The 22,008-nt window shown below is 41.1% G+C and overlaps 1 protein-coding gene and 1 long non-coding RNA gene across 4 annotated transcripts; one reads left to right on the top strand and one right to left on the bottom strand.

Moving 5' to 3' along the window:
• Window positions 1-80: 80 nt before the first annotated feature.
• On the bottom strand, window positions 81-19,991 carry LOC139557014 (immunoglobulin superfamily member 21-like). 3 transcript variants are annotated; one of them, XM_071371308.1, is made up of 11 exons: window positions 19,910-19,991; window positions 19,414-19,672; window positions 15,771-15,883; window positions 15,178-15,299; window positions 14,874-14,992; window positions 14,388-14,503; window positions 5,761-6,301; window positions 1,418-1,518; window positions 852-1,044; window positions 722-760; window positions 81-621 (listed from the first exon to the last, which is right to left on the bottom strand). In XM_071371308.1, the coding sequence occupies exons 2-11, from the start codon at window positions 19,466-19,468 to the stop codon at window positions 542-544; spliced, it is 1,479 nt and encodes a 492-aa protein (XP_071227409.1). In that variant the 5' UTR covers window positions 19,469-19,672; window positions 19,910-19,991; the 3' UTR covers window positions 81-541. The 3 variants fall into 3 exon arrangements, with proteins under 3 accessions (XP_071227409.1, XP_071227410.1, XP_071227408.1); XM_071371309.1 differs by lacking the exon at window positions 19,910-19,991 and having other exon boundaries at window positions 81-618; window positions 19,414-19,801; XM_071371307.1 differs by lacking the exon at window positions 19,910-19,991 and having other exon boundaries at window positions 19,414-19,795.
• On the top strand, window positions 13,801-15,254 carry LOC139557022 (uncharacterized). Its single transcript, XR_011671320.1, has 3 exons — window positions 13,801-14,225; window positions 14,883-15,029; window positions 15,160-15,254. It is a non-coding gene; the product is annotated as an uncharacterized lncRNA (long non-coding RNA).
• Window positions 19,992-22,008: the final 2,017 nt, after the last annotated feature.

Genomic DNA, 22,008 nt, shown 5'->3' on the forward strand with positions numbered 1-22,008 from the left:
TGCAAGCATTTCAGCAAATCGAGAAAAAAAACATATCACTCTTTTTCTATGACTCTGAACAAAAATACATTTCAAGGACATTTCTTCCAACCAAACATTTATTTTATCCAAGAACTTGCTGACCAAGATATGTCAAAAACATGTCATATTGTATGTGTTCTGACCTTCAAATAACAGGACGACGGGGAAAAAGCATCTAATGCGGGCCAGCCCACATAAACTTGGTTAAAATGACCTCTAACACAGGTTGGAATCTACCATAAAACATAACCACTGTGATAGTTGGTCATAGGATGTTGAAAAAACCAAAAGGGAAGAAGCAGTTAGGCAGGCTGAATGACAACATAAAAGCTTAGAAAGTTAGAATGTATGTAGTTCTCATCTTCTTTCTGACAATGTTTTTATTTTCCTAAGCTGCTTTTATGAAAAGTGAACAGTGCTTCAGCTCCAGTAGCTGGAACTGCAGATGGGGAAGTGAGTGACAGAGGAGAGACTCGAGAGACTAGTGAGACTGGAGAAGGGCAGGGGTCCATTTTGCTGTTCACGTCATCTCCCATGTCACGGCTAACATTAACAGCATGGTGGTCAGCTCCAGTGCCTCATTGCAATAGGCTGCATCTGCTAATAGAAATAAATAAGCATTAGTTCTTCTTTAGTAGAATGACTTATGTTGACCTTGCAAAGGATTGAGTTTCCTTTTGTCCATTCTCTCTATGCATACCAACAAAATGCTGTCTCCCCTTCTTAAGTCTGGGGTTTTCTGTAAAAACAGAGAAGATAAAGTAAGTCATATGGATGAGGAGAGGGGGTAACTTGACATAGAGAACCCTTGACATAGAGAACACACACACCAAACACGATGAGCCGCGTGTGTGTGTCAGTGGATCCCAAAGGGTTCTGGGCAGTGCATCGGAACATGGAGCCGTTGAGCTCGGCTGGTACTCTCTCAAGCACCAGCTCCCTCCCATTATGGTCCTCTCTCCCGTCCAGCAAATTACCTCCCACCCTGGTCCAGGTGAACAGTGGCTCGGGGAACACCATATTCTGAAGAGTGCATGGGGAAAAGCATCCTTTGTAAATAATGTGTGTATGAGATTGAATACATTACAGCCGGACTGCACATAATCACTGATACACAAATCACCTTGCATCCCAAATAATTACTCTGTGATCAAGATGATCGATTATGTGTCTTGCCAGCTCATCTTACTCAAACTGATCCCATCAAACACGCTGAATGACTTTCATCCAAATGTATCTACCAGTTAGCTGTATTCTATAGTCATAGAGTGACACCTGTTGGTGAAGTGTTATATTTTTGAAGAAGGTTCACTTTCAATGATTGTGATATGTGGTTGTCTTTCCTACTACAGTTGAATGCACTTATTGGTGCAAATAGCACTTCTCATGTACTCACCCCCGTGGAAGAGATCTGGAGGCCCTGAACTGTAATGCGGACAGTGTCTCCTACTTTAGCCTTACCAGGCGACATGGAGAGTTTGGGGCCCCTGGGAGCAGCTAAAGGGAAATAAAATATAAACAATCAATGTTACATATTTTTTTATCTGATCTAATCTAATCTTTAATATTTTAACAAAATTGTCACATTTACATTTTGGTCATTTAGCAGACGTTCTTATCCGGAGCGACTTACAGTCACTGCAGTCAGTAACAAATCACTTCTATTATTTTTTCCTTATTTGTCACATAAACTATTTACAAAGAAATAAATGCAGCAAGTCATCTATACTGAACAAAAATATAAATGCAAGATGCAACAATTTCAATGAGTTACAGTTCATATAAGGTAATAAATTAATTAGGCCCTAATCTATGGATTTCATGACTGGGCAAGGGCACAGCCATGGGTGGGCCTGGGAGGGCATAGGCCCCCCTACTTGGGAGACAGGCCCAGCAAATCAAAATGACTTTTTCCACACAAAAGGGCTTTATTACAGACAGAAATACTCCTCAGTTTAATCAGCTGTCGGGGTGGTTGGTCTCAGACAATTCCGCAGGTGAAGAAGCCGGATGTGGAGGTCCTGGGCTGGCGCGGTTACACATGGTCTGTAGTTGTGAGGCTGGTTGGACGTACTGCCAAATTCTCTAAAATGAATTTGGAGGTGGCTTATGGTGGAGAAATTAACATTCAATTCTCTGACAACAGCTCTGGTGGACATTCTTGAAGTCAGCATGCCAATTGCGAGCACCCCCAAAACGTGAGACCTCTGTGGCATTAGGTTGTGTGACAAAACTGCACATTTTAGAATTGCTTTTCAATATCCCCAGCATAAGGTACATTGCCAGGACAAGGTGCACCTGTGTAATGATCATGCTGTTTAATCAGCTTCTTTATATGCCACACCTTTCAGGTGGATGAATTATCTTGGCCAAGGAGAAATGCTCACTAACAGGGATGTAGACAAATTTGTGCACAAAATTTGAGAGAAATAAGCTTTAAGTACATATGGAAAATTTCGAGGATATTTTATTTCAGCTTATGAAACATGTGACACTTTACATGTTGCCTTCATATTTTTGTTCAGTATATATTCTCTGTATAAGCTTTCAGCCTATGAGTCCATTTTGTATATGAGCATGACATTCTTGGAATAGCTGTTTTTGATTATGAAAAATCTCCACTATATCTAGTAATCCACTCATACTTACTGATATGAGGTTTGCCATGTATTCATCATAAACTGATGCCCGTGGCTGTACTGCATAAAGAACATAGCGTGGGTAGGTGTGTGTGTGTGTGCTTATGTGATTACATATGTAACGGTGTAAAAAATAGCTGATCTGCCGTGAGATTTCTAATGCGTTTCTACGGAGAACTAATGGATGCTCTGAACAAATACTCCATTAAGGATCATCCTCATTACGTGAGTCACTGCCTCTAAATAGTCGCTGGCTGCTGCTGGATCCTGAGCTAAAGCATATGAGTACCGTATACTCCTGTAGTTAGCTGATGCTTTGGGCTGGGAAGTGATTGTTTTCTGCCATTACTGAATGCATTATCTCTAAGTATGGTTGTGTGTATATATATATATATATATTATGTATTTATGTATTTATTTAACCTTTATTTATCTAGGCAAGTCAGCTAAGAACAAATTCTTATTTACAATGACGGCCTACCCCGGCCGAACCCTAACCCGGACGGCGCTGGGCCAATTGTGCACCGCCCTATGGGACTCCCAATCACCACCGTTGTGATATAGCCTGGAATCGAATTGCGCCACTTGTGAGCCAAATTCCCTAAATTTTGTTTTCAGATGCCACATTCCCTAAATTCAGTTTTCAGACACCATGGACATTTTCCATTAATTCAGGAAAAAATGTAATCCTATAGTGAATTTGGACTTTAACTAATATTTTGGAAATATATTATTTTGGAATATAAACCGGGTGGTTTGAGCCCTGAATACTGATTGGCTGAAAGCCGTGGTATGCTACGGGTATGATTAAAAAAATACTTTTTACTGTTCCAATTACGTTGGTAACCAGTTTATAATCGCAATAAGGCGGGGGTTTGTGCTATATAGCCAATGTACCACTGCTAAGGGCTGTTCTTATCGCGACGCAACGCGGAGTGCCTGGATACAGACCCTCGGGCCTTATTGCTTAATTATACCATGGCGTTGTTGAATATTTATTTCTGATTGGTTTGAAGGGCATTCTAGAGTGTGCATTATTTCCCTATTACGCACAGTATATTTGCACGGTATAATTCAATGGCTATAGTTCATTATTACATGTTCTATGCTTTTGAAAGCAAAAGTCGTATTGAAAACATTGGTATTGTTGAATTAGATTTTCATAATGGCAAGCTAGGACTGATAGTTTGATTAGTTAAACTCGCAGGTCTGTTTGTTTGGTTACCACGGCAACTACTGTAGCTGTCTAGTATACTTGTAATGCTAGCTACTTCAGTGGATGTTGAACACATTTCTATCTAGCGGCAAATGTATTAAATTATAGCCATGGTATGAAAGGGATAATCAACTCTGGGCTCTATGCGTTCTCTGTAAAACAATGCAACTTCGTGCAAGGTCAGTCTACAGTCGTGGCCAAAAGTTTTAAGAATGACACAAATATTAATTTTCACAGTCTGCTGCCGCAGTTTGTATGATGGCAATTTGCATATACTCCAGAATGTTATGAAGAGTGATCAGAGAGTGATCAGATGAATTGAAATTAATTGCAAAGTCCCTCTTTGCCATGCAAATGAACTGAATCCCCCCAAAACATTTCCACTGCATTTCAGCCCTGCCACAAAAGGACCAGCTGACATCATGTCAGTGATTCTCTCATTAACACAGGTGTGAGTGTTGACGAGGACAAGGCTGGAGATCACTCTGTCATGCTGATTGAGTTCGAATAACAGACTGGAAGCTTCAAAAGGAGGGTGGTGCTTGAAATCATTGTTCTTCCTCTGTCAACCATGGTTACCTGCAAGGAAACACGTGCCGTCATCATTGCTTTGCACAGAAAGGGCTTCACAGGCAAGGATATTGCTGCCAGTAAGATAGCACCTAAATCAACCATTTATCAGATCATCAAGAACTTCAAGGAGAACAGTTCAATTGTTGTGAAGAAGGCTTCAGGGCGCCCAAGAAAGTCCAGCAAGTGCCAGGACGGTCTCCTAAAGTTGATTCAGCTGCGGGATCGGGGCACCACCAGTACAGAGCTTGCTCAGGAATGGCAGCAGGCAGGTGTGAGTGCATCTGCACGCACAGTGAGGCGAAGACTTTTGGAGGATGGCCTGGTGTCAAGAAGGGCAGCAAAGAAGCCACTTCTCTCCAGAAAAAACATCAGGGACAGACTGATATTCTGCAAAAGGTACAGGGATTGGACTGCTGAGGACTGGGGTAAAGTCATTTTCTGTGATGAATCCCCTTTCCGATTGTTTGGTGCATCCGGAAAAAAGCTTGTCCGGAGAAGACAAGGTGAGCGCTACCATCAGTGCTGTGTCATGCCAACAGTAAAGCATCCTGAGACCATTCATGTGTGGGGTTAATTCGCAGCTCACTCACAATTTTGCCTAAGATCACAGTCATGAATAAAGAATGGTACCAACACATCCTCCGAGAGCAACTTCTCCCAACCATCCAGGAACAGTTTGGTGACAAACAATGCCTTTTCCAGAATGATGGAGCACCTTGCCATAAGGCAAAAGTGATAATTAAGTGGCTCAGGGAACAAAACCTCAATATTTTGGGTCAATGGCCAGGAAACTCCCCAGACCTTAATCCCATTGAGAACTTGTGGTCAATCCTCAAGAGGCGGGAGGACAAACAAAAACCCACAAATTCTGACAAACTCCAAGCATTGATTATGCAAGAATGGACTGCCATCAGTCCGGATGTGGCCCAGAAGTTAATTGACAACATGCCAGGGCGGATTGCAGAGGTCTTGAAAAAGAAGGGTCAACACTGCAAATATTGACTCTTTGCATCAACTTCATGTAATTGTCAATAAAAGCCTTTGACACTTATGAAATGCTTGTAATTATACTTCAGTATTCCATAGTAACATCTGACAAAAAATATCTAAAGACACTGAAGCAGCAAACTTTGTGAAAATTAATATTTGTGTCATTCTCAAAACTTTTGGCCAGGACTGTACATATTCTTTCTGTTTTCAAGGAGACATTAGTATTTGGTATCCAGCTGATTTTCATGGTCAAACCAGTTTGGGAGCCTGGTATCTGAGGAAGGTAGAAGGTGGAAGGGCATGCTCTGGTCTGGTACCCACACAGAGTGACCTCAGCCTGCATGGGCATGGACAGAGCTGGATGCTTGACCTCGCAGCTGAACAGGGCGTCGTTGTCCAGTTGGGGGTTGAGGCTCCAGGTGAGCATGGCTCTGACCTCCATGGTGCCATCGCTGGAGACCTGCCGCCTGTGCTGGAAGTAGTAGAGCGGGTCTGTGCTCTGCACCCAGCGGGGGAACTCCCGGCTTACCACCGTCTCTGGGATCACCTCCGTGGTGGTGGGGCTGGGCTCAGACCCCTCCACACCGCCAGGCTCCCCCAGGGCCCCTGGTTCCTCCCCGGCCCCTCCTGTCTTCCCTGTCCCTCTGGTCCCAGGGGTGTCATGATCCAGACGGGGGGGCTTCCCCTGGTCCTGGTCCAGCAGGGAGAGGGACTTCTTCAGCTTGGTGTCATCCAGATCTCTGCTGATCAGGGGCCTAGAGCCCCGTAGACCTGCCAGGCCCCTTCCCTGGGACTGGCCCCCACCACCCTCCATAATAGAGGGAAACACCTCGATCAGCTCGCTGTCACGCTTGAAGTACACCTGAGAGGGGAACGACATCGTAAGAGCCCGTAACAACCAAGAACACTAATCATTTCAACAGTGCAGTGAGTGTTCTTACTTCAAAATATATTCTAGTAGGAGTACTTTTGAGTAGTTTGCATGTGGGTAGCCAAGGAACTCTCAACTCTTCTTTTATATCGAGGCCATCAGTCGATTCTTGTAAAAATGTAGATTCTGAAAACGCTTACCTGTACCTATGTTCGTCCTTTAAAACTGCGATCCTTTCGCGGGGTCCTGAAATTCATACTTTTAATAAAAACATTTAGCAAATACAACCATCAACTTTTTCCTCATTGCTCGTACTACTTAAACTGAGATTCAATTAGACCTGTGCTATCCAGTATCATTGGGAAGTACCTACCCCATTGAAGTTGACATTTTAAGTGGTTACGGTAAGAGTTTAGGTTAGGGTTAGGTATGGTTATGGTTACAGTTAAGGTAAGGTTAGGATATCCCGGATAGCACGGACCCAATCTCAGTTTCCGTAGTACGTGCAATGAGGACATTTTTACTTATTTATATTAACAAACAAATATCAACAAACAAAAGAGAAATAGTCACATGCAAACAAGCATACATACTAACTTTTTACAATGCCACAAGCATACATAAACTTTTTCCATGGCCAGGAATCCTAAACAAAGAAATGGTATTCATAAATAATACAAGTTTAAATTGCCTTTTTGTTTTCCATTTTAGTTAAGTAGTGCCATATTGTTTAAATTCATTTATAAAGTAAAAAAACTAACATTTTGAATTAGACCATTTGCATGTGTGAATATTAAATGTACCTAATATTATTAGCAGTTGAATGAAATATACTACATCTTTATCAACGTCAGAATTTCTCAAATAAATCATTGCATCAAAACCATTAAATTGTACAACCTATCATGTTTTCTTTGTAACAAAGTTCTTTATGTCAATCCTAAAAAATCTACTATAAATACAGGTAAAGAACAAATAAAAAATGATATCCTTCTCCATTCCAAAGAAATCACAATAATAGTCAATATTCAGTTTGCATCTTTCTAAAACATGTTTCACAGGATAAATTCTATGTAACATTTTAGATGAAACTTCCTTTACCTTGTTAATGATACAATATTTGTTAGGAATTTCCTATGCTTTCCCCCATTGTATATCACCATAGATAAAACATCTTGCTGAGGGAAATGTAGTATCACAGACAATATTCCTAATCTGTTTATTACAACATTTATCTTTGAGGGTATTAATTTAGCTAATTAATATATTATTTTCATTTAAATCTACTTACATCAACCATAGAGGAATACAAAAAGTATAACAAACCCCCCATTGGAATTGCATCAAAAACAATTGCATATTTTTTTTCGGGGTTATTGGAATTATAAATTTAGGAAGAAATTCCCCATATGAGATATCATCCTCATTCAGTAACTAGCCAACCAAAATTATTTTACCAGTTACAAAAAAAGAGACATACAATTTAAAAATATCTTTGATTGTTTCATAGAAAGTATCTGTCTGGGTAAAAAGGACGTTTATATGCTAACATCCAAGCTAAAAGAGCCTGATTATGGAATTCGGCCAATTCTACAGGGGTTTTATCAACATCAAAATTACACCGAAGCAGAAATTCTAAACCAGCAACAGAGTCAAATAACTACTTAGGGAAGACATTCCAAATACTGTTCTGGTTCTTAATATACTTCAAAATTATATTTATTTTGAAAGTGCTACAGTTGAAGTCAGAAGTTTACATACACCTTAGCCAAATACATTTAAACTCAGTTTTTCAAAATTATTTATTTCAGCTTTTATTTCTTTCATCACATTCCCAGTGGGTCAGAAGTGTACATACACTCAATTAGTATTTGGTAGCGTTGCCTTTAAATTGTTTAACTTGGGTCAAACGTTTCGGGTAGTCTTCCACAAGCTTCGTGAATTTTGGCCCATTCCTCCTGACAGAGCTGGAGTAACTGAGTCAGGTTTGTAGACCTCCTTGCTCGCACACGCTTTTTCAGTTCTGCCCACAAATTTTCTACAGGATTGAAGTCAGGATTTGTGATGGCCACTCCAATACCTTGACTTTGTTGTTCTTAAGCCATTTTGCCACAACTTTGGAAGTACGCTTATATCATTGTCCATTTGGAAGGCCCATTTCAAATCAAATCAAAGTTTATTTGTCACGTGCACTGAATACAACAGGTATATGTAGACCTTACAGTGAAATGCTTACTTACAGGCTCTAACCAATAGTGTAAAAAAAAGTATTAGGTGAACAATAGGTAGGTAAAGAAATAAAACAACAGTAAAAAGACAGGCTATATACAGTAGCGAGGCTATAAAAGTAGCGAGGCTACATACAGACACCGGTTAGTCAGGCTGATTTGCAACCAAGCTTTAACTTCCTGACTGATGTCTTGAGATGTTGCTTCAATATATCCACATACTTTTCCTACCTCATAATGGCATCTATTTTGTGAAGTGCACCAGTCCCTCCTGCAGCAAAGCACCCCCACAACATGATGCTGCCACCCCCGTGCTTCACGGTTGGGATGGTGTTCTTCGGCTTGCAAGCCACCCCCTTTTTCCTCCAAACATAATGATGGTCATTATGGTTTCATCAGACTAGAGAACATTTCTCCAAAAAGTACGATCTTTGTCCCCATGTGCAGTTGCAAACCGTAGTCTGGCTTTTTTATGGCGGTTTTGGAGCAGTGGCTTCTTCCTTGCTGAGCGGCCTTTCAGGTTATGTCTATATAGGACTCATTTTACTGTGGATATAGATACTTTTGTACCTGTTTCCTCCAACATCTTCACAAGGTCCTTTGCTGTTGTTCTGGGATTGATTTGCACTTTTCGCACCAAACTACATTCATCTCTAGGAGACAGAACGCTTCTCCTTCCTGAGCAGTATGGCGGCTGCGTGGTCCCATGGTGTTTATACTTGCGTACTATGGTTTGTACAGATGAACGTGGTATCTTCAGGCGTTTGGAAATTGCTCCCAAGGATGAACCAGATTTATGGAGGTCTACAATTTTTTCCTGATGTCTTGGCTGATTTCTTTTGATTTTCCCATGATGTCAAGCAAAGAGACACTGAGTTTGAAGGTAGGCCTTGAAATAAATCCACAGGTACACCTCCAATTGACTCAAATTATGTCAATTAGCCTATCAGAAGTTTCTAAAGCCATGACATAATTTTCTGGAATTCTCCAAGCTGTTTAAAGGCACAGTCAACTTAGTGTATGTAAACTTCTGACCCACTGGAATTGTGATAAAGTGAATAATAAGTGAAATAATCTGTCTGTAAACAATTGTTGGAAAACTGACTTGTGTCATGCACACAGTATATGTCCTAACCGACTTGCCAAAACTATAGTTAGAAATTTGTGGAGTGGTTGAAAAACAAGTTTTAATGACTCCAACCTAAGTGTATGTAAACTTCCGACTTCAACTGTAGTTAGAATATTGAAATCAAAAACCTCAAGTCATCCTTGTTCTTGGGTATTACTGAGAATATCTTTCCGTAGATGGTGAGGCTTGTTCCTCAAAATAAGATGATAAAGAATCTTATCTAAGTCCTCTACAATTTTAGTGGGTAAGTCAAGTGATAGAGAGACATAAACCGACCTGGATAACCCGTCAGCTTTGGAGAATAAAACCTGACCATATTATGAAATATCTCTCAGTAACCAGAGTTTAAATTTCTTCTTGGTTTTCTCAATAATTGGGTTAAAGTTTAAATTACTCTTTTGTTTTTCATCCTTGCATATAACAATTCCAAGATAAGTTACCTTATCTTTAACTGGGATACCATATAGTTCCTGTAAAACACAATCCTTTATTGGAAATAAGACTGATTTATTGATATAAATTTTCAAACCTGAAACCAATAACAACTCTTCAATACAGGAAACTGCTTTAGAAAACTCATTCTGGTCTCTCAAAAATATGGTGATATCAGCCAGTTGACATAGTTTAAATTCCTGCTGAAATACATTGAAAACTCCCTTTCTTGATATGAAGAGCCATAATTTGAGTAACCAATAAAAATACAAATGGACTAATTGGCCAGCCCTGCCTAATGCCACACCCAATATCAAATCTTTGGGATGTCCAGTGAGCTAATTTCACAGATCTAGTACAACTACTGTGTAAAGTTTGGACTGCTTAAAAAAACAAAATCACTAAACCAAACCAATAAAACAGATTGCTTTCAACATAAACTAATATGCTACAGTGTCAAAAGCTTTATAAAAATCAACAAACATGCGAAAACTATCAAGGATGAGGTCCTTATAGTCAATCATATCCAAGATCAAACTGAGGTTACTACTAATGTGTCAGCCATGCAGAAAACCATATTGTTCTTCATCAATTATATGATGTAAGCCTTGTTTCAACCTCTTAGCAAATACATTGGCAAATAACTTTCCATCATTATTCAACAGGCTAATCCTTATTAGGTTTGGGAGTCAAAGTAATTACACTGTGCTTTACAGAAGCCGGTAACTCCCCTTTTTCTTGAAACATAGCACGAATGAAAGAAATCAATCGATCATTGAATGTTTTATAGAACTTGCTTGTTAAACCATACTTTCCAGGGGATCTATTGTCCTTAAGGCTTTAAAATACAATATTGTATCTCAATTTTGATAACTCATCATCACAAATATCCCTGAAATCATGATCTATCTTCTGAGCAGTGTTCACTACATTGTCTAAGAAAGAATCCATATTGGAAGTTGGCTGGGCTGATGTATAAATATTCTGATAAAACTGGGCAACAAACTGAGAGATTTCTTTTGGATTTTCATTGGGAGAATTATTGATCATTCATTTACATACGTAAGACATTTCGCCTGCCCTTTTTTCAAAATTAATGAAATATTTTGCATTTTTCTCTCCCTCTTCCATCCATTTTTGTCTTGATCTTACAAATGCTCCCCGGGCCTTTTCCTTGTAGATACAGTAACTGCATTTGCAGTGATGATAGCTCCAGTAATTCCTGATTAGTTAGATCATTTTTGTTGTTGTTGTATAATCCATTATTCCCTTTATGATGTTATATTCTTTCTCGCTCTTGTCACAAGTAATTAATTTCCCCATTGAAAAAGCCAAAACCCTTATATCAAATTTCATCAGTTCCCAGTAACTTCCAAACGTATTCATAACACACTCGCGGTTCTAATATTTATCAAATCAAATCAAATTTTAGTAGCCACATGCGCCAAATACAACAGTTGTAGACCTTACAGTGAAATGCTTACTTACAAGCCCCCAACCAACAATGCAGTTTAAAAAAAATACAGATAAGAATAAGAGCTAAAAGTAACAAGTAATTAAAAAGCAGCAGTAAGACTATATACAGGAGCGAGACTATATACAGGGGAGTACCGATACACAGAGTCAATGTGCGGCGACACCGGTTAGTTGAGGTAGTGTGTACATTTAGGTAGAGTTATTAAAGTGACTACGCATAGATGACAACAGAGAGTAGCAGTGGTGTAAAGACGGGGTGAGAGTGGATGGAGCACTGCAAATAGTCTGGGTAGACATTTGATTAGCTGTTCAGGAGTCTTATGGCTTGGGGGTAGAAGCTGTTTAGAAGCCTCTTGGACCTAGACTTGGCGCTCCGGTACCGCTTGCCGTGCGGTAGCAGAGAGAACAGTCTATGACTAGGGTTGCTGGAGCCTTTGACAATTTTAGGGCCTTCCTCTGACACTGCCTGGTATAGAGGTCCTGGATGGCAGGAAGCTTGGCCCCAGTGATGTACTGGGCCGTTTCGCACTACCCTCTGTAGTGCCTTGCGGTCGGAGGCCGAGAAGTTGCCAAACCAGGCAGTGATGCAACCAGTCAGGATGCTCTCGATGGTGCAGCTGTAGAACCTTTTGAGGATCTGAGGACCCATGCCAAATATTTTCAGTCTCCTGAGGGGGAATCGGTATTGTCCTGCCCTCTTCATGACTGTCTTGGTGTGCTTGGACCATGTTAGTTTGTTGGTGATGTGGACACCAAGGAACTTGAAGCTCTCAACCTGCTTCACTGCAGCCCCGTCAATGAGAATGGGGGAGTGCTCGGTCCTCTTTTTCCTGTAGTCCACAATCATCCCCTTTGTCTTGATCACATTGAGAGTGAGGTTGTTGTCCTGGCACCACACAGCCAGGTCTCTGACCTCCTCCCTATAGGCTGTCTCGTCATTGTCGGTGATCAGGCCTAACACTGTTGTGTCATCGGCAAATTTAATGATGGTGTTGGAGTCATGCTTGGCCATGCAGTCATGAGTGAACAGGGAGTACAGGAGGGGACTGAGCTCGCACCCCTGAGGGGCCCCCGTGTTGAGGATCAGCGTGGCGGATGTGTTGTTACCTACCCTTACAACCTGGGGGAGGCCCGTCAGGAAGTCCAGTTGCAGAGGGAGGTGTTTAGTCCCAGGGTCCTTAGTGGTAAAGGGCAGTGTGGAGTGCAATAAAGATTGCATCATCTGTGGATCTGTTGGGGCGGCATGCACATTAGAATGGGTCTAGGGTTTCTGGGATGATGGTGTTGATGTGAGCCATGACCAGCCTTTCAAAGCACTTCATGGCTACAGACGTGAGTGCTATGGGTCGGTAGTCATTTAGGCAGGTTACCTTAGTGTTCTTAGGCACAGGAACTATGGTGGTCTGCTTGAAACATGTTGGTATTACAAACTCGGACAAGGAAAGGTTGAAAATGTCAGTGAAGACACTTGCCAGTTGGTTTGCGCCAGTTGGTTTAGAAGTTATTTTCGGTCATAAGAGACGGTAGCGGCAACATTATGTACAAAATAAGGAAAAAAATATGTTACAAACAACGCAAATAAACGAACAAAAAAGCACAATTGGCTGTAAAACGTCTGCCTTCTTCTCCGGCGCCATCTGGGTAAGTAAATACTCTGAACCAGCAGTACACAACACTGAAAACGCAGGTTGCAAAGCTGCAACAGCCTTCCGCTCGGCCTCCGGAACTGTTGACCTGCAAATGTCCTTCACTTTTGCTTTGATGTTCTCTTTTTGCGATTCCACAAATTTATGATTCCATCTCTGACTGTACCGGTCAGTCTTGTTAACCTTTGACTCTATTTCTGTGAATTTCTTCTCCTGTTTTGCAACCTGAGTTTTCAGTGTTGCGTACTGCTGCTTCAGAGTATTTACTTCCTCAGCATGGTAATCAATCACTTTCTTCAGGTTAACGATGATGACAGTGTTCTTTTTCACAAAGTCCATGATGTCATCTGCTCTCTATTTGATGTTAGCCGTGAGGATGCAGACGATGTTGTCCTGTAGCTGGCTCATTGATGGTTCCCTTCTCTGCCTCTTTGGAAGTTGCTCTGTGGTATTTGGGTATGAATCACATTCACCCCCCTTTTCTACACTACAACCATATGAATGAGTTTCAGCAATGGCTTTTTCTCCTTGAAAGTCGCAGCATCCATTATCTCAGCAACAGTTTGGTTATGTCCTGACTCCATGCTGCTAGCTGAAACTTTTCGATAACTATCGTAGCTAACTTGTTCGTTGGAAATCATCAAAATATTTAAATGACTTGATTAATTAAACTTATTCGAAATAGCTACACTGTATGGCTATATATATTTATTTAGTTTTGCAACTGCAGCCTACATTTATAAACTTTGTGAGAAAACCCTAAAATTGTTCCTCAGCTAGACATTTTACTACCTCCTATGGCACCATCTTGAGCGCCCTCCCAGTTGTAAAGGACAAACATAGTGTAACGACCCTGGGTTTATAAGAGCGGATATCGACTCTACCACTTGTGCATTCCTTTGTGGCACATTCGATAGCGTTTGTGGCACAGTCGATAGTGCGCTGGACTTCGGGCTAAAAGGTCGAGGGTTCGAGACCTGCTCCCTGCTGTTTCATTACAATAGGTACAGGTAACTGTTTTCAGTATTTACATTTTTACAAGAATTGACAGATGGTAACTCAATGTTGTTGCTAGCAAATCGCGGTACCAAAAAAACTCAACTCCGCCTCGATATAAGAAGAGAACGGAGTTGAGCGTTCCTCAGCTAGCATGTGGGCAAACTCACCATAGGGGCTGGCTTTCCTCCCATGACGATGCAGATTAGAGTGAAGTTCTGGGCCTCGTAGCGATTGAAGGGGGCCGGGCAGTCTGCTGCCACTACAGAGATGGATTTAGGCGGCACTATGGAGGAAAAGAAGGAGCCTGGGACTAAAACGACAAAACCATCCACATATAGGCAAAGTTTGTATAGTATTTTCAGTTACCACCCTCCCAGTATTTCCCGAAGGGCAACTTAAAAAAAAAAAAACTAAACTAAAACATGTTTTTCATGTCTGTACTTGATGACAGAAAGTAGTCTTCTGTGCATTTCCTACATCTCAACAGTAGAGGGAGGCAGGTGATAAAAATGCTGATAGTGGTGGTAATGAAAATGGCTAAAACACAAAAGAATCGTGGATGCAGGACAAAGGCTACAAAACCTTCCATCGACAAAATCCTATCCAATACCACATGATCATATCAATATAACATGAATTCTCTTGAATTGTACCCATGACAGTGAGCACAATGGTGCCTGAGGCTAAGACCACCCTGTCTCTAGAGGCCTTGTCGTAGATCCCCACATGGCACTCATATGGTCCATCATCTTCCATCTGCACCTCAGGGAGCCTGGCAACACAACAGCAAACCCAGGAAGATAACACAGGTACAAGATAGGAGTTTTACAGCACTTTCCCATACACTCAAAGCCTTTATAAGATCAAATAAAAAAGGCAAGATAAGCCTACACTTGCAAGTGAAAACACTGACCAATGCTCTTTTTCTTGAGGCTGCAGACTACTGGTCAAGCTTACCGAACAGTTGATTGGTAGACCAGGTCTTCTCGTCTGCGGAAGTCCTCCATATGGGAGAAGTTGCTGTTGTACATGGCATCGTAGGTGAAGATCTTCTGCTTGGCACTGCCACCCTCTGTCACCTAGAAAGTTAAAGAATACATCACACACCCTGGGCATGTCAGTAATAAACAAGCTTTCTATACAAAACTATCAATGCACACAGTTATTATTTTCCAATTCATGAAGCCTAGAGAGATTTGAAGCCTCTTCTTTAATCAGTTTAGTTAGTTGTTACTAGATGTGAATTTCACAGTGGGGAGTTAATGGGAATTTGAAGTGAATTTTCACAAGGAGCTTATTATAATAATAATTTAAGAAACCTTATCAAACCTAGTAGCTCTTCAGAAGTCAGATAGCTTGTTATGTACTGTATCTAAAGCTCTGTCTCTACTGAACAAAGCTTTGATGCGTTTTAATTGAAGTGTCAAAGGAAAACAGTAGATAACAATGTCGGTCCAGTCAAAAACATCTCAATGGAAGTAAACACAAAATATGTGCTGTTGCAAACAACCATACGGTTCATTCGGGGACACCAAGGCAACCCTACTCACCCGAAACCACACAATCTCTCGCAGGTTGCCATCTGTCCTGAAATTGCACTTGAGTGTCACCGTGTCTCCAATGACAACGGGAGGGAGGGACTCAAGAGTGACCGTTAAATAGCCTGTGGTTCAAAGACAACAAGTAAAATATCTGTTACACAGATTTCCACACGTATTTCTCCCCACAATGTATAGTCCACTCCCTTCTATGAAACCCATAGCATAAACCAGCGCAAAACATGCTATAGGCATTCATTAGACATAGAATAGAACAACGTTATGATTCCTAATGGCAAAATCAAAGATTGTTGCTATACTTCTCAAATGACCATACCTCCCTCTCTCTGTAGCGTTGGGAATCAAACCTTACCAGCTAGCTGTAATGGATTATTAATAGTGCATTATCAAGGTTATGTAGCCAAAGCATCATTTATTTTGTCTCATGCAGGCAATTACAGGTTGGGATAGCAATATAATGTACACACTTTTTCCCCATTTACTTTAAGGATTCATTATTGTCTTGTTCATTCATTAATTGCAGTGCTGATTTTACACACATTTTCAGAAATGTGTCTTCACATGGTATTAAAATGTGTATCTTATCCGTCCACTGTGTCCGCATTGTGACCACATTTCATGGTCCCTCCCTGTATGCAAATAATTTCACAGCTTTTCTTTCAAAATCTAATTTATTTGAAGACATATTGTCAATGGTAACACCTGTCAAGGATTTTATAGGGCGGGATAATGATGATTTAAATGGTTTCACTGTCCAGATCTGTCTACACTTGTAAGATATCCAGACACAATGCGTGCCTGACTACCTCCGGAGGTGGTCAGGAAGATCTGATCACAATCAGATCATAATGCGTCTCTTAATCATCTACACCTGTCTAAAAATGTTGGTACAATCAGAATGTGGACCAGAGCAGGACAAAGGATGCATGTTAAAACCAGTGGCACCACTAGTGCATGTTGATGGTACTCTTTTTCTCCCATTGGTGTGGTCTTAGTGTGTGCTAAGTGCTGTGGCTCTGTCAGGGTAAAAAGGTCAGAATGATGAATTAAAAGCCAACCTGTCTCCTAAACAAGTCAAGAGAGGATATAGTGCTTAGAAGCACTAATCTCTATCTCTACCCTGCACAGGCATCTGAGGCCACAGAAACCTAGTAGCGACCTCATTCTCTGAGAATTTATACACTGTAATGAATGATATGTTTTCATTTGCACTTTCATAAGCGCATTCTGTGGCAGAAAGAATCTCAACTAGCTTTCCCTTAAGTAAATATTGTGAGTGTTGTAGGCTGCGTTTAGACAGGCAGCACAATTCTGAAACTTTTTTCACTAATTGGTCTTTTGACCAATCAGATAATCTCTGAAAAAAGATCTGATGTGAAAAGATTGGTCAAAAGACCAAATAGGCTGCTTTTATACAGGGGGCCCAATTCAGATTTTTTTTTATCCCACTAATTGGTCCTTTCACATCAGATATTTTTCAGAGCTGTTCTGGTTGGTCAAAAGAATAATTAGTGAAAAAAAGATCAGAATTGGTGCTGCCTGTGTAAACGTAGCCACGGTGTTATATAATAATGCCAGTGTAGCATTCCAGCCCCTCCCTCCCACCTTGGCCTCTACACCCTGACATCATGGTGGATTATTTTTCACCATGTTTTTCCCGCTAATCCCCCAGCTTTTCATCTACAGACCCAGCCATTCGGCACATCGCTCTGCGTCCTGCTCCAGATACTACATGGATGGGAGGAGAGGGCTGGAGGGTCTTGTGCTACATACTCACATTAAAAACATAAAAAATAAACAGCAGCTCCTTGGAGCAAAGAGAGCTGACACTCAACTCTGTAAGCGTGAGTCCTGTAGGTGAAGGCAAATATTTTTTAACTCAGGTGTTTTTATGATGTCTGTCGACATTTCTTAAAGCGGCCATTCCCACTAAGAATCTACAATCCAAATCTACAATCCAAATCAATCCAAATAGATTATATGGTGATCAGAGAATTAGAGCCTGGCGTTGTGAGTCTTGATTCTTCTGAAAATGGGCTCACTCAAGGCATAATGTGGTTGATCCCTACAAGCATTAACTCAGCTACTGCAAATGGGAAGGGGGGGGGGGGGGGGGGTGAATAAAGCACAGACAGAAAGGCAGCAAGGAGATGACTATCTCTCTCTTTCTCTCTCCAACTCACAGACCAAGTTGATCTCACGAGCCGCTGGAGGTGGAGTGCCATTCGTCTGGCAAGCAAGACTAAAGACCCAGACACACACGCACACGCACACACACACACACACACACACACACAGATGCTTGAAATAATACATATCCTCCTGTTTTTGTTGCTGGCATTGTGTTGGGGCCTAGAGCCTTGGGGCAGTGGAATTTAATCATTTTAGAGGACAGATTACCTGTAAAATGGGTCAGCCAAACAAACAGCCTTTATCCCTCAGATAATCAATCAAAAATCTGGATTGAGTAACTAGGACTGTGACATCATAGCCTCACTGGCAGCAGGCAACTTTTGTTTACATCAAACATGTATTAATATGAGCACTCAATGTACAGACACTGAAGCAAATCTCCTCAAGGACAAAGATCTTCAACTAATCCTTTTGGATGGCTGTCAATGACTTGACACTGTTTGTAGTCAATCTAGGCTACTGTGTAATGAGTTTCAAACATGTAATCAAAGAACATCTACACCCTATAATCATTGGAAAGTTAATTCTGCAGGGTTGAGAGCTTTAGCCTATCACATAAGTATGTGTCTGTTTGCATGTGTATATATATATATATATATACTGAACAAAAATATAAACGCAACATGCAACAATTTCAAAGATTTCACATGACTGGGCAGGGGTGCAGCCATGGGTGGATTTTGGAGGGCATAGGCCCACCCACTGGGGAGCCAGGTCCAGCCAATCAACAACAAAAAAATTGACAACAGAAGGGCTTTATTACAGAAAGAAATACTCCTCAGAACCCCCCCTTCAGATAGGAAACCGGATGTGGAGGTCCTGAGCTGGCGTGGTTACATGTGGTCTGCGGTTGTAAGGCTGGTTGGATGTAATGCCAAATTCTCTAAAATAACGTTAGAGGCAGCTTATGATACAGAAAATGAACATTACATTCTCCGGCAACAGCTCTGGTGGACATTCCTGCAGTCACCACGCTCCCTCAACTTGAGACATCTGTGGCATTGTGTTGTGTGACAGAACTGCACATTTTAAAGTGGCCTTTTATTGTCGCCAGCACAATTGTAATGATCATGCTGTTTAATCAGCTTCTTGCTATGCCACTACTGTCAGGTGGATGGATTATCTTGGCAAAGGAGAAATGCTCACTTACAGGGATGTAAACAAATGTGTGTACAACATTTGAGAGAAATAACCTTTTTCTGTGTATGGAACATTTCTGGGATTTTTTATTTCAGTTAATGAAACATGGGACCAGCACTTTACATGTTGCGTTTTATATTTTTGTTCAGAGTATATATAAGTATGTGTATCTATATATGTACTGTATGTGTGTATATATATTTAGGTGAAATAGTCTACTGCATTGAGCTTTAGAAATAAAATAAAAACGTTTTAGCTAATAAGAACAAAATGCTCCTTATAGTATAAAAAACAGACTTACCAACTGCTAAATCCAAAATATATACGATGAGACATTGAGAAAAAGCACAACTCATCTTCACCGTTAGTGTGTGAGGTCAAGTTTACATTCCATCTACTTTTAGGCGAAAAATCACCGATAATGTGTCATCCACCGTGTCTGCGGCACGGGGTCGGGTGCCCTTTCGGAACGCTTCATTCTGCACCGGAACGCAGACCTACTTTTCTGTTTCTGTCAAGCGAGCAGTGAGAAAAATATGTCCTCTTCCCGTTATTAACTCCTGAATAGTCAGAGGATTAAAAAAAGGAACAGATTTGAATGAACTCTCTCAACACACGCCACACGCTTAAGAGCGCGCACACAAGAACAGATAGGCGCGCCAAATCCTATCAGGAGACAGACAGTTGCCTCATGTTAGTGCTATGAAATATAGGCAAAATAGCTCATTATTCGTTTAGATTATTTATTTGCATGCAATTAAATAAAACGTTGGCTACAGTATAAAATAGGGACATACGTTGAGGGGGAAAAAGCATGTAGCCGCTCTGTGTCCAAGATAACAGTATATTCGCTCGTACCTCAACTGCCTCCCAAAGTCATTCACTGAGTTTGCAAAAAATCCCAAATTAGCAAAACTGAAGAGCTTGAAGACCATGAACTATTTATTCCAATAACAACGTGACATACTGTAAAACGAACTGTCCATTAAGTACCTTCAAATAAGTTCCTTCAATAAACAGTGTGTTTATTGAAATGGAAACCAGGACATTTAAAACAATTCTCGCAGAATAAAAGGACAGGACATTATTACACAGAGTATGTTGATCATCAAGTTGATTTATGACAAATTGTATATGTAGAATTCCCTTTCTCCCAAAAGTGGGATACATATCAGTGGTGTGCTGTACCTATAATTTACATTAAGTTCACTGGTAACATTTTCCATTAATGTACACTGTAGCCCTGTCCTGCAGTCAATCACCAAAAGCGCCCTCTTTGGCCTCATGGGTGGAATTGTATTAATATTTTTCATAATTAATCAAGCTTATTGTAAAAAAACACGGACAAATCCGATCTTTCTATGTCAAACAATGTTGTTATATTTCAGTCTTCTGTGATGTATACAAAGTGTAATATTGGGATGTAAACTCAAAATTGAATACATTTCAACTCTATATCTGACATGGTACAGGTGCCTTCTTTATTTTAAGCCCATAAATATGTGTGTGAGGTGTATACTTTTTTTCAAAATAGATTTGTTTAAGAATACCAAGAATCACAATGATTTAGCCCACTGCAGTAATTAAGGGGTTGTAAATGTTTTATAAGTCATTCATACACATGCCCCCATACACCCTGCCTATACAATACCACTAGCTGTCATGTTCTGTGTTAGCAAAACACATGATACACTGGCAAAATGAGGGAATTAGAAAGACAACAAGCAAATCCAATCTTATGTTCATAACTGTCACTTTTCAATTAATTGTCAATTATCCTTTTTCTAAGAACACGCTTAAAAGATATGCAAAGTCATATTTGGTGAGCCTCCTCAAATCACATTTGACAAGACCCCCTGGTCTAGATCTGCCAGACTGAAGCAGCATCTGGTTGGAAGAGTGCATGTTAAGAGTTTAGAGTTCCCTCAGATGGGACTCCGACGTGGCCCCAGGGCCTGAAACATGTCAGACAGTTTGAAGCAGCAGCACACCACTAGACTCCATCCAGAGCTCCAACCACCAAGGTAGTAGAGGAATGTACCATAGTGTATAGCCCTTCCTGAAACAGTCTAGTCTACCATCCTGAAATATATTGCTTAATAGTGTCTCTTCTTACTAGAGCACGCAATACATCAGGTGAGAGGGAGGAGCCATCTCTCACAACATCCAATCAGACTTTTTCTCTACTGCTAGTGGGAGTTGACAAACCATGAGCGTACTTTCATCTGGGACCCCATTGGCTCCCTAAGCCTACGGGACCACCTGCGGCAGCCAAGGTCACCTTGTCTTTCCCACTCCCCTCCCTGGCTGGGGGCTGCCCCCGCACCCACACGTCAGGGTCTTCGCTCAGCTCGTAGATGGAGCCGTCCTGGGGGGAGGAGCAGTCCGGTTGAGCATGTCTGGGGACAGGGTGCTGGAGGTGGCCACAGTGAGTGTTTGGAGACGTCATCCTTTACCTGTGGGACAAACAGCACACAAGGCCTCGGTTAGAAAACACAGCCTGATTGGATGATTGGTGGGTGGGTTGGTTGGTTGGACACAGTCAAGATGGCGCCGACAGAGAGGGCTTATAGTTCTTAGGAAACTTTGCAGTATTTTTTAAAATGTATTATTTCTTACATTGTTAGCCCAGAAAATGTTATGTCTCATTACATACAGCCGGGAAGAACTATTTGATATCAGAGTGGCGGTAACTCACCAGCACTACCAGCATTACAACCAGGAATATGACTTTCCCAAAGCGGATTGTTTGTTCGCACCACCCAGGGCAATTGAACTGATTCCAGAGGCCGACCCAAAAACAACGCCGACTTAGGAGGCGCGCACACCACCCACCGCTTCCGAGTATATTACTCGCTAATGTTCAGTCCCTGGATAACAAAGTTGATGAGATCAG

Source organism: Salvelinus alpinus, chromosome 28 (assembly GCF_045679555.1).
Source record: "Salvelinus alpinus chromosome 28, SLU_Salpinus.1, whole genome shotgun sequence".
NCBI classification, from domain to species: Eukaryota; Metazoa; Chordata; class Actinopteri; order Salmoniformes; family Salmonidae; genus Salvelinus; species Salvelinus alpinus.